This window comes from Neodiprion lecontei, chromosome 7 (assembly GCF_021901455.1).
Source record: "Neodiprion lecontei isolate iyNeoLeco1 chromosome 7, iyNeoLeco1.1, whole genome shotgun sequence".
Classification (NCBI taxonomy): Eukaryota; Metazoa; Arthropoda; class Insecta; order Hymenoptera; family Diprionidae; genus Neodiprion; species Neodiprion lecontei.
In genome coordinates, this window is record NC_060266.1 from 24,116,023 (window position 1) to 24,128,901 (window position 12,879).

The 12,879-nt window shown below is 39.0% G+C and overlaps 3 protein-coding genes across 14 annotated transcripts in view; 1 reads left to right on the forward strand and 2 right to left on the reverse strand.

Moving 5' to 3' along the window:
* The window catches only part of LOC107224485 (dystrophin, isoforms A/C/F/G/H), a 325,712-nt gene that overhangs the window by 130,904 nt on the left and 181,929 nt on the right, over nucleotides 1-12,879 (reverse strand). The window lies entirely within an intron of this gene.
* LOC107224567 (sialidase) overlaps nucleotides 1-12,879 on the reverse strand; it is a 44,746-nt gene that overhangs the window by 5,953 nt on the left and 25,914 nt on the right. The window contains exons 2-4 of one of the 2 annotated variants that reach the window (XM_046745781.1): nucleotides 3,290-3,377; nucleotides 3,147-3,184; nucleotides 2,747-3,054 (exon numbers count right to left, since the gene is read on the reverse strand). In XM_046745781.1, the coding sequence (XP_046601737.1) occupies nucleotides 2,977-3,054; nucleotides 3,147-3,184; nucleotides 3,290-3,377 (204 nt within the window). In that variant the 3' untranslated portion in view covers nucleotides 2,747-2,976. Of the gene's footprint in view, nucleotides 1-2,746; nucleotides 3,055-3,146; nucleotides 3,185-3,289; nucleotides 3,378-12,879 lie in introns of those variants that run through there. The other variant, XM_015664667.2, reaches the window with a different exon arrangement.
* LOC124295499 lies at nucleotides 969-1,919 on the forward strand. 2 transcript variants are annotated; one of them, XM_046745803.1, is made up of 3 exons: nucleotides 969-1,182; nucleotides 1,613-1,658; nucleotides 1,746-1,919. In XM_046745803.1, the coding sequence occupies exons 1-3, from the start codon at nucleotides 984-986 to the stop codon at nucleotides 1,843-1,845; spliced, it is 345 nt and encodes a 114-aa protein (XP_046601759.1). In that variant the 5' UTR covers nucleotides 969-983; the 3' UTR covers nucleotides 1,846-1,919. The 2 variants fall into 2 exon arrangements, with proteins under 2 accessions (XP_046601759.1, XP_046601760.1); XM_046745804.1 differs by having other exon boundaries at nucleotides 1,625-1,658.

The following is a 12,879-nucleotide window of genomic DNA, read 5'->3' on the forward strand; positions in this document are numbered from 1 at the left end:
TTTTCACTTAAACGTCGGGGTGGAAAAGACAAGGCAGACGCGCCGAGATAAGAGAGAGAAAGAGAGAGAGAAAGAGAGAGAGAGAGAGAGAAAGAAAGAAACAAATGGAAAGTGGAAAAATTTTTATGAGGAAACGTAAGAGAAATACATGATCGCTTGGTCAAAGTTTGGTAACAATACATTGTTGTTGATTGCTGTAGACGTTCGTCTTCGGGCCCACTGGCGCCTTGGAGGGCCCAAGGGCTTCTGGTTTCGACGTCTGGATGGCGGAAGCAGCGAGTGACTCGAGAAAGAGCAGAGAACCGTGTATCGTCGACTTACGATGTTTCGAGAAAGAGAAATTCGCAGTCATCGACGAGCTGGGTAGAAAATTGCAGGAACGATGATTGAAGACTCTTTATGGAAAGAAGACGAGAGTGTCTCTCATCCCCCAGAAATATGCGAACAAATAGGAACGAAAATTACCCTCCGTCTTGCCTCTTTGCGTCCTTCAACGGGGCCCGCATGCCACGTGTTTGAAAAAATCTAGGGCCAGTTAGATCCGAACTAATATCAGGTCGGCATCAATTATCCACAGAAAACGCGTCACGTATTATGTACTTTATACATTTTCCATGAAATTTCCTATTAAATTCATATACTCGTTAAACATCGAATCCTCAAAAACCCATTCCGCTTATGTAAATAGTAAAATATCTGTCCATTACAAACACTAATTAGTACAACGTGGTTTCAAACTTATTAAAAAACTAGTCTGCGCGAATACGTCAGCAATAAATATACTTGCAACGAACATGGAAGGCACGTATAAAACATACGACGTAACACGCTTGTTCTCTGAATCGCATTAAGAATCGAGGAAAGATAGTGAATCCCCGACTGAACTGACTGACTGACACACGGTATTTTCAACTCGTATGCATACGTGATTACCGTAACTTTACGAGACGCACACCGATGCATAGTTTCAATTGACTGTGCTAATGTTGCGAGACGAAGATAAGGTCGCGATTGTCGCTGGGTATAAATACGGGTTCGGAAAGCTGTTAGTAAAGCAGAAGCAGAAGTGCAGTTGCAACGACACAAACCTACCGCAAAGAACTGTCGTTATGAAGCTGTTCGCCACCGTTCTTTTCGCCGTCTTGGCGCTCTTCGCAATCTACTCCGAAATCGAAGCTCAACGTGAGTATAAAAACACACAGAGGCAGATATATCCGATACTTTTCGCTAGATCTCTTTCAACTCAAAAATATCCGAAAAAACTCTTCCCTGACTTTTCACGAGCAAATTATAATTTTTCCTCAATTGAAATTAAAACTAGCGAATAAATTGTTAGTCAAAATCCGTTAGTTTTTTATCAAAACAAGCACGTGACGTGAAAACAAAAAAAAAAACTGTTCTCGGATTTTTTCTCATGGGAAAAGCTTGATTCTTTTGCATTTTATCGTCATAAAATCGTTGACTAAGTGAGAAATATTTTTATTCTTAAATCTTTGACAATTCCCTGACCGGTAACCACCATCTAGAGCAGTTTAATTATAACTCCTCGATAACGTCAAACTGTCGACGTATCGATTTGTAATTGCAATATTTTTTGTCTTCTGTTTTACAGATACTTTCGCAGGAAGTAAAAATTGTCAGGGAACTTCGGATCATCGGTGAGTAAAACGATGGGTCAAGAAACCTGTAGAAATAAAAAAAAAGCGATTTATCTCTTATTCTACAATTGTTATTTTTTGCTCCAGGTGTCCTCAGATCTTGTGCGGACCGGATGGGCCGAAAGGAAGAGTCAATCAGGACAACAGCAAACCGTTTCCGCAATGCTGCGGACACCCGATTTGTTAATAACTCGTTGATTTAATACTCGGACGAATTATGTAAATACATTAAGTTTGAATAAATGTCTCACCGTTCGATAACGAGAGTGTTTCTCTCTCTCTCTCTCTCACTCTTATTCGCTTGTATACCTATAATCCACAAGTTGCGAGTAATTGCCCTGTCTCACAGTTAGGGATTAATCGACTATATACGACGTAAAGCGGCGGTTAGGCGATAGTAACGGAAGAATTAGCACGTGGTAAGATAACGCGGTCTCTGATACACGGCGCCAAGACATAACGACTAATAATATCTGCGTACAAATTGAGCGTAGCGTTTCATCTTGTGAAACGTAACACGCGAAGTCCGTGACGCGTAAATCAGTTTATACGTGTATTGTAATAAAACGCATTTGAGCGGAACGCTCCGACGTCACTTCTATGTAATTAGTTAGATTAACGTTTCTGTAAATAGATGTGATAATTCAACCGCTGTATCTTCGCTCGAATCACTTTCGTAAAATGTAATTGAATGAAACTCATGCCTAAATTAAAAAAAAAAAAAAAAAAAACATTGATTATCTATAATGACGAGATATGACGAGATAAACGCGAGTTCGTTTCTGCACTAGCGATCAATATTTGCATGGACGCAACGAGCGCGCGTAAAAAAAAAAAAAAAAAAATAATAAAATGAAGTAAATAAGAGAAAAAAGATTTTATTACACAACGTACGATAATACCAGCACTGGATGAAAACTGACGTAATATGATTGGGATTATACACAAAATACCAGATAACGCGCATTCGTGGTTAACACAAGGTTTATATATGTATAGGTGACCTGAAAGCTTTTTGATTCGATTTTGCAGCTGTTACTGAAGAATGAAAACGGCGAGATAACGTTTTGTTATTATTATTGTTTTTGTTTTTTTTTTTTGTTATAATTTACTGCGATAAACAATATCGGGTATACCGGTTTATTTTCGATTTAAAGTGTAATATTCATTATACGGGTCAATTCCTGTGCACTTAGCAAGCGATAAATATGCAAATGAACGGGTAATGATAGCACGGTTTTTTATCAACGAAATGAGTGAAAACTACAAGCGAAATTGGTACGATAAGGAATGCCGAACGAATGCTAATTGAGGCTTATCAGCTACAGCGATATGAATAACGGGTTTCATTGTCGGTAATGCACGCTGAGAAGTTAATAACAGTTGGTCTCGGAACCTGTAATACAAAAGAAGAAACGCCTATTTTTTTACGGCTTTCATTGTCGTCGTTTATAGTTGATATTTCGTTTATGTTAAGAAACGACGTACCAGCGATTTGGACAGTTTCGCGGAGAATCGACGAAAGTCTGTAATCAGGTATGCAATAAAGAAAAAAAAAAAACGAATAGAATGGAAAAGTAAAAAAGATTATTAAATAAATAAACATACGAGGTTATGAGGTAAAAACTCACGTTTTTTATTAAAATATTTTAAAGTAGAACGGTAAGCATCGTCACAATCATCATCGTCATCACCTTCGATTAGAAATATATTCCATACCTGAAACATAGAATACAAAAGTGAAATTAGAACGACGATCAAAGGAGAATAGAATACGTGTATAATGAAATGGAAGAAAATTTCGAATGCGTAACACTGCGGGATCGAACGAGAAAAAAATTCAATAAAAATTCAATTGTTTTTAGTTTTTTTTTCCCAGCCTATCCAATGCTTCGAATTTGCAAAAAATCTAACGGTAGCAATTTTCATTCAAATCCATTCATTCATTCTCAAAATATCATCTTATGTATATTATTTTTCGGAATTTTGTTATTTAAATAATTGAAAAAGTATCGAACCGATCAAAAGCTTTAAGTTTGGAAAAACCGCGTCGATGGAGACAAAAAATCATTGAAATCCGTTAAATCGTTGTCGAGACATCGTCGGACAAAAAAATTGCTTAAATAGGTACATAAACATACACAGACAAAAAAGTCCAGCTGAAAAAGATTGTACGTGATTCTCTAAACATGAAAACGTGAAATCGAAAGAAGAAAAAAAAATAAAATAAAATAATAATAAAGCTATCAAGAAATAATGAAAATATGAAAGGCGAAAACGTAGTAACGGATTAACAGGTTAAAATGGAGAAGCCCCGCGATTCAGATTGCGATGCAACCGTGAGAACTCTTCAGTCCGAGAGAACGCTGCACACGATGCATAGAATAAATTGCAACAGCGGCGTTGCCCGGCTGTGGCATGGAAGTAAATTAATTTTCAGTCAGCCTATACTGGCCGGTAAGCTCTGTAACGCGGAAGCATACTGTGTTCGTTTTTGGCGGTTTGCGTATGCGGCGTGGTTTTGCAAATTGGCAAGACCGCGGCTTGCCCCGAACCCCGAACCCCGTCTCGCCATTCTCCTCCGGTAATTCCGTAGAGCACTGATACTAACGCGCGCCGTTATTTCTACTCGAAACGAATCCGTCCAACCCGGGGTAAGGTAACTACGTATAACTATAAGGAAGCAGCGGTCGAACCTCGACCTCGACTCGTTGTTAAGCCATTTCAGTTTCCCGGAGTAGCGCCGTAGACGACTGCGACTCGAGCTGCCGGACTCCGAGGCAACTGGGGGCTTAAGTGCACGGGGTTGAGTGAAAAGCGCCAAGTGAGAATGAGAAAAATCACAAACTGGGTGCACTTCGTTGAGAGGAGTTGCGATTTAAGGGTGAGGGGAAAATACGCCGAGAAAGAAAGACGATGGAAAATGGTCGAGTAGGTGAAATTGTAGAAAAAATTATCGGTTCTTATTTTTCAATCCCGTGAACTATGCGACACAATGTCGATTCGTTTGATTGGAGTATAAATTATTATCGTTGTCTTACTTCCTGAGATACCTGTCTGATATGTAATAAGTGAAATATAAATGAATATTGTTTCACCTGAAATTGAAAAATATTTTCAATCAAACTGTAAATTGTAAAAAGAAAAAAAATTTACCGCTATTGAGAGTACAAAAAAAAAAAAAAAAAAATACGAAATAATCGAGCGGTGTTCGATTATTTTTTTCGATTCGATTAATCGATGCACTCATTATTTTCAGCTTGCAATCAGTGGCCACCGCTTTGCTACACCGTACGCGCATACTGAAAGCTCGTGATACATGACATTGCATCGGCAACGGGAAATAATTACATATCGCAATGTGAATCAGAGATACCGATTACGGCGAAACATTAAGTAAAACGTATAAAAATCGCGATTAAAGCATAATCGCTCGATACTCCGCGGTGTTTTGCCGTAAGCTTCGCTGTAACTTTGCTGTAGCTTGTGAGCATGGCTTCGAAGAATGCAGCTTGGGATCGTGAGGCAGATATGAAAAAGTGGGCGATTTTTTTTCTTTTTTTCTTTATCGTTAATTTCCTCCTCGTTGGCGAATCTTCTTCTTCTTCTTTTTCTTCGTTTCCTGTTCTTTCTCTCTTCTTTACTTTACTTTACTTTACTTTACTTTACTTTACTTTACTTTTCTTTTCTTTTCTTCTCCCGACCCACTAGTCGCTTCTTGTTTTTCATTGTTGGTTGTAATTTTTTCAATCAACGAAACGGCGTCGCTTTGATCTTTGCCCTGGGCAGGATGAAGAATCCACGAAAAAAGGCTGGGAGGGGGAGAGGGGGGAGGGGGGGGGGGGACGGATGAAACACGCGGAAGGGCGGGAAGTGGGGGAGGATTTCTCCCGTGAATCGCGTGTATCTACGTGAAAGTTCAAAGCTTGGCAGAAGTAAGTCATCGCAGTTATTTCTTTCTTTTTTTTTTCCGCGCTTTAACGTCGACGATAATGTAACGACGAATGAGAGAAGGACAATGGAATCGGTGGGTTGGGTTTTCCGCAGCCCCTGAGAAGCGGGGAAAATCGAAATTACTCGAAAAGCTCGCCGTCGGGGATGTTTCATTGAATTATCTAGATGATAAAAAAAAAAAAAAAATAATAATCGCATTACTTTATTCTTCTTCTTTCCAAACCGTTCGACGGATTTCCGTCTTAGCAAGGCCTGATTCGTTTTTCGATTGAAAATACGAAACCACGCAGCGGTATCACCGACTTTCCGAGTATTCTTATTTCAGCCTCATACTTCGACCTCAGATTCTGCATCAGCTTCCACTATTCACCAAAATTAGAATCCAAGCGCACTAGAGATATCGGCTTGTTACAGCCTCGTTCAGAGATCGACGGCTAGACGGTGCAGAAATTTTTATCCCAGGATTCACCATGTTTTTAAAACTTTTTTCCTTTTTTATCTTCTTCCTTTATCTCGCAACGATTTTCTCACGAGATATTTTCTCACCGTCGTGTAAACTCTGCGGGCAATTCGACATTTTCCGCAATTGTGCAAGTCAAATAGCAAGATCTCAAGAGAGTCGAGTATAGAAATTGTATGCAAGACAATTTTCTGTGTAGGAAAAGTTGAGCGCAACGTCGTCGTCTTCGGCGATTCAATTTGCCAGGTATTCAAACCAAAGATTTAGTATGTAATTTGCGTGCAAACTGATATAAAAGATTCAAAAAATGAACATGCTCTTTCATTTCTTGTCACATTTTATTTTTTTGATCCTTCTTGCAAAAATTTCTTGTGTTTCTGCGTATACGCGTAGCGGAGAACTCGTTGCGACGTATTCGTAATAACGTAACGTACGGAAAAATATCAGGCGAAATTTGAACATGCGTGCGAAGCAACGTGAGCACGAATCCGTAGGCTGAACAATTTTTTATCCAGATGTAAAACGCCCGTTGGTGCTTGGTAAGCGATGAAAGATACGGAAAAGAAAAATTCCTTTCCATTCTAGCTCTTTGGGTTCAAGTTGAAGACGGCAAGATCGAGCGGGATTAATTGAAATTATTCTTCGGATTTTCTTAAAATTAAATTTCAAAATTTTTACCTGTCACGGAACCACAATCGTTATTCCCGTAATTATTAGCGTTGTTCTTGTTGTTATCATCGTTATCATTATTACAACCATAGAAGGGGTTTGAGTTCTTTGAAACCTGATGTGCAAAACGGAGGGCTTTTAATTATAGAGACCGGCCGGCGTTATAAATTATAACTTTTTACAACAAATGGGAAACCTATATTACAATAAACCGAGTTTGTAAACTTTGTCCGATTTCATTAATATTCAGGATTCTGAAATATCTTTCCATTACTTAATTTTTTTCTCTTCTTTCCTGGTTACGAGGATAGAGGGAGTCGAGGTATGAAAAAAAAAATGAACGAACATGAGAAACATTTTCCAAACCACACAGGCAACGTGTAATTACAAAGGCGACATGAAAGTTATCAAACCTGACCGAAACTTTTTTGAAGCCAGACAAATTTGAAACACTCGGTACATGTATGTATGTATATAATGTATACTCGAGTTGTAAGGCAAGTCAGGCTAGCAAGCGGTGAAAATTAATCCTGCTTTAAAACACAGTGAACGACGTCGAAAGCGTGTGTGGTGCATATTCATTATCGCGTATTTAAATGCCGTTGAATATATCGGGACGGGTTAAAAGCGCGGTGAAAGAAAGCGCAGCTGCGACTTGCACGGAACAAACGCTAAGGGATTGCAAAAGCAGAGCTGCGAGAGTTTGAAAAGAGGCGGTGATTCCTTATTTTCACTTCTGACGTGTTTCCTCCTCTCGCTCTTTCGATGCAATTATATTATACAACGATGAAAATGTGCGAATGCCAGGGTGGGGGTAGAAAACTGGAATGGACGATCGATAGAAGGATGAAAAAATGTTGAATTATCAAAGACGCGAAAATATTAATTCGTACGGTTATCGAAATAAAGACAAAAACATAGAAAGGTTAAAATCCAGAGTCTCTATCAGTTCTATACGATTAATCGTTTTTTCTGTTATTCGAGTTTTTTCATCAACCCTTTTTTCCAACTAATCAATTAATCGACGATTTCGGTTAATCTCTATTCCAACTCATCGATTTTGATTAATCCAAGTTGCCTCGTAACAGTGCTGCGGTTCGATCGATATTCATGGAATCGAAATCGTCAAAAAGCTCAATTAACGAGACGAATTCTGACGATTCTAAATTTTGGCATTCCATACTCCAACCTTTTCTATATTTTTCTTTTCGACCTACCCATACTGCAAGACTCGAAAATTTTTATGAACTATGAATTAATTTTCGCGGCTTTGAAAATTGGATATTTCGGTGCTTCCATTTTTCGATCTTTCTACGTTTTCACCCCCATTCGAAACGCCGGTCGTTGCTGCTGCGGTGGAAAAGTGGCAGCGTCTCGCCGCGCGGTCTGAAGTAGTTGATTACAATATATGAATATTCAGTGGCGCGAACTTCCAACCCGCTTTGCCCCGTTGCGACGCCCTTCCTCGTCCTATTCCCCCTTTTCACCACCTTAGCTTCGCGCCCGACCAGCCTTTCATTTTTTACACTTTTCAACGTTTTACGTTGTACGATGCAAGCGTCGCACGCAGACACATCGACACGTCGCGCATCGATCCTACACCGCAAGCTTTTCAAACTCGCAGTCGAAACCGACCGACGTGTCCCGAATTTGAGCTCTTAACGAGGTTTAATGGCCAAAATCAATTTTATTGCCAGATAAACGTGACCTGAATATTTATTACATTATTATATTCGTAAGCTGCAAAGATCTCTTTAATAATAATACTCGATCAGATCTGAAAAAAACTGAATTGTTTAAAATCGTTATAAAATCCAGTGGGTTCGTTTAATTTCACTTTCCAATGGGAACGTTTTATTCAGAATACTATTTTCTACAAATTCACAGACAATGAAACACATTTTTTTTTTAAATACTATTCTAACATCGTTAAAGATCGAATTATACAATATCGCACCGATATCACAATGAACAATTAATGCTAGCATTTCAGAAAATCTCTTTACCGTGACTTCGTGGAAAGAAATCAAAAGAATCTACTAAATTTTCGACCATTTTAATTCGATTTGAAACCAAGTATCGATATCTTAAATTTCTTACAAACTCCCAGTATTTTTGTTTATTTTTTTTAAATTTCAAATAAATCTTCGTAGCTCACGATAGTAATTTTAAAATCGCAATAAAGTTAATAAAACGTATCGTTCTTTGGCCACTCAACTTTCCAAATGACGCAGGTCTTTTATTCACCAACTTTGACCGGAAAATTGCAATTCGATTGGGCTTGAATGAACTCTGCTTGAGTGGATTGCATTCGAAAAAACTGCGCCCAATTAATTGACCGAAATTTTCAGCCCTCACGTTATTCACGTCGGTTCGAAGTAATCGACAAATAATCCAGTACCTAGCGTAAGTAACATATACACAAATTATCGAGCCGAATTGCTCTTGCCTATGATATATATATATATATGTATATATATATATATATCTAACCAGCTGCAGAGACTCCGCAGGGCAGTCGCAATAATAATCAAAGCAGTCCGTTGCCAGATTAATCCGGAGGCTGAAGCGCGTAGCAAATCTCCATCCAGGAAAATCTCATCATCGCGGTATCTGGTACAGAGACGCGTGATAGTCGGACAACGAACTTGGCCGTTGACGATTATTGCGGCGATTCGTCGTTGAGCGAAAAGGAGTAAGAAAAAAAAGCGAGAGGGAGAGAGGGAAGGAAAAAGAAAAATAAAGAGGAGGCGAAGAAGGGCTGCGGTTAATAAACCAGGACTCCTCAAATGAAATTTCCGGCCACTGCGAAAGACACCGGTAAAAAAGGGAGGCCGTGAGACAACATCGGAGATCCCGAAGACACCCTCGACTGGGTTAACGGAAGGTCGTCGAGGGTTGAAGGTGGAGGCTGGTGGAAAAACTGACGCTGAATATTAGCCGAGGTTTATTTGAGTAGGATGTTGGATGCGAAAACGGTGGAAACTTCTTCCTGAGAAAATACCGTATCCGAGGAATGTGCGTTTGGTTTAATACTTTCCCGGGACGGGATTGAGATTCCGAATTTGAGACGATCCGAAAGAGCCAAATTCCGAATTTTTTACCGGCGAAACTGTAATTAAGAAAATCAAACTTTGATGGAACGGCAAATTTTCGAATGGCGTAACTCCGACGAGTCAAAGTTCTGAAAGTGCGAAAATGCGAAAGTTTCAAAATTTGAGACATCGAAAATCCAAATGATCGACGATTTCCAGTTCCGCGAATTTCTGGCTCGGTGAAATTGCACCACTTTGATCTTTATTTGTTTTGGATTTTTGATATTTTTACATTCGGAATCCTGGCCATTCCAATTTACGGTCATTCTTATTTTTCACACCCAATCGTAGAGTAAACCACGCTGTGTGAGTATATTTTAATTTTCCGAATTTTGTTCTATCGAAACTTGAATTTTCGGAATCTAGAATTTCGGAACTTTGAGCCGTCGGGTTTCGGACCATTCGAAACTTTGATGTTTCTACAAAGTTTGATTTCTTTGTTTCAAGTTTCGCCAGAAATGAATTCGGAATTAGACGATTTGGGAACTTTTCAAATTCGGAAATTAAACTCCCGCCCCATATTCGCCGCTTCTCGAGTGTTTCGTTATTTCGAGCAAAGTTCTGTCTCCGGTTTCTGACAGCTCGACGTCGATGTTAATGCCAAAAACAGACGGACGGATACAAGGCCCAAGGATTTTCAGTCCACTGGGTATCTTAAATCCGTTACCTCCTTGTCACTCGAACCCGTTACGTCGTTTCTATACATAAAAGCTTTATATACAACTTGCGGGGGGCGGGGCATAAATACTCGTTTAAAATACTCCTTTTCTACATTTTAGCCAACGATAATTTAACGATAGAACGATTGAAATTTAATGAAATTCTTGTTGCATTATAAGTAAACATATGTTGTATTATATGTATGTATGAAATTCATAGTTGGCGAATAAATATAAGGATTTTAGAGAAAAGCGTACGATAATTCAGGGCGCCTAGAGCGTCAATGACATATCACATCAAATTCCCTGATATTTCCAGACGAAAACGGACATTTTTCAGGAGTCGTTTAAACCTAACTATACTAACAGACTAATTTTTTTCCAAAAGCAAATCTCCGTAAAATTACAAAACTGTTAACCACACAATATATTGCGCTCATTTTATCCCTACGTTTATTTCGCGTTCGGCTAATTATCTTCCCAGATCAATTAAGCATATTCGACAAGATCGCGTAACATGTATAGATTTTAATTTCATCGAGCACAATTTCAGTTCGAATTCCCAGATCCGAGTGTATGAAATTCGAGCCAATATTACTCGGAACTCTCGGCGGAGTTGCAAAAATTTTTCCCCGGATGTAAACTGAGATCTACGATCGGGAGTTTCGCGCATGTTTCTCCCGCAAGGATGTCGTTTCACCTTTTTTCCCTCATCCAGTTATCCTCCACCTCTCCCCCATACGTATTTTGCCTCTTAAAGGTCGTCGTCGTCGAGTACACAGGTAGAATCTACGATTCTGACGGGAATTGCGACGACTTTTCTTTCTCTCTCCGTGTCCCTTACACTCCAGGTAGTTGCAGTTTATACCTGTAAGTTAAGATTGCTGATTCTATTCTCATTTCACGAAACGGCATAAACTTTCACGAAAGTTTGCGTCCCGCGAGAAAATACGCGGCATCGTCTTTCCTCAAAAAGTTATTGTCAGCATCGGTAACTTTGATGGATTAACCAACTAACAGAGAGAAATCGATGCTCCTCTATACCAGTCTTCGTGATTTTTTGTTCTACATTCCTTTTTCTTCGCTTATTTATCGAGACTTTTTCGCACCCTGTCCCGAATAAATTGGAAAAAAATGCCAGCCGTATCTCGTCGAGAATGAGGGTGAGGTTAGATGAGATCCGAAAATTTGATAAGAAGCCGTCAAGAAGAAGATGCAAGAAACAGGAGACAAACATACATTTTTTTCTCATTCCTTCAAATAATTCCCACAATAATATTTGTCCTATTAGCCTGAGCTTTTGTTTTGCAGCAGGCCCAGCGAATATTTATTACATAAATTACGACTTTGTATTCCGCAACAATGAAACGGGAAGAGCGTTGTTACCTATATAATACGAGGGCCCGATGTATTACATTATACAACGCATAATTCCCACTTTTTGTTTAAAAAAGAGCAATTGTACGAAAAAAAAAGAAGAAAGTGGAATAAAAGTAAATCGTGAATTATAACTGTCGCAAATTTTTTTACATCGTTCATCTTCCGAGAAGTTGACGAAGGTTCGCGAATTTTGTAACCTGGCGCAAAAGCTCCGTAAAAAATAATAAAAAAAAAAAAAAGAATGTAACACCGGCAATCGGTTTCAGCCGGGTGAATAGTTTCAAGACAAGAGAGAAAAGAAAAAGAGGCAGCAGGTATTCGCAATTTCTGAAATTCGCATGCATGGGCTTTTCCGAATTCCGAGCATTATGGGATCCGACATATTGCTTCTCTTGATAGCAAAAAATATCAACTCCAATATCCAACTATAAAACAAATGTAATACACTAGGCTGAGTGATCGTCATTGAAAAATTTGAAGCTTCCCTTAAAAATTCTCATCACAGATGAATGTGCGATTTGTTAAATTTAGTTTTACAAAATTACCCCGAGAATTGAATCGTCGAATTAAAAATTGATCTCGAGTTTCGTTAATACTCTTCTACTTGTTTGTCAATATTATTAAATTATTCCAAATTACCATCATTCGTTAAAAATGTTCAACCCTCGGAAAATGAAGAACGTGCAAACAGAATACATAATAACATAACGTCACGTATACGTATAAGGAAAAACGTGTGTGGGACATGCAGTTTGAATGAAATGAGTGAAATGACACGAAACGAAATGTAAAACGAATTTTCCATTCGGTACGTACAACTTTATTTCCTTCGGCAAAGAGGGGAGGGGGAGGGGGAGGGTGCAGGTCGTTATCGGTTTTCTACCCTCGTCAACTTCACACTCGATTTATCCGCCCAATTCACTGAAATAATGCTGCCCTTGTCCCCCTCTGCAAGCCGGGGGTTCCGTACTGACCCCTTCACCTCCTTTCCACGACAAATTGCA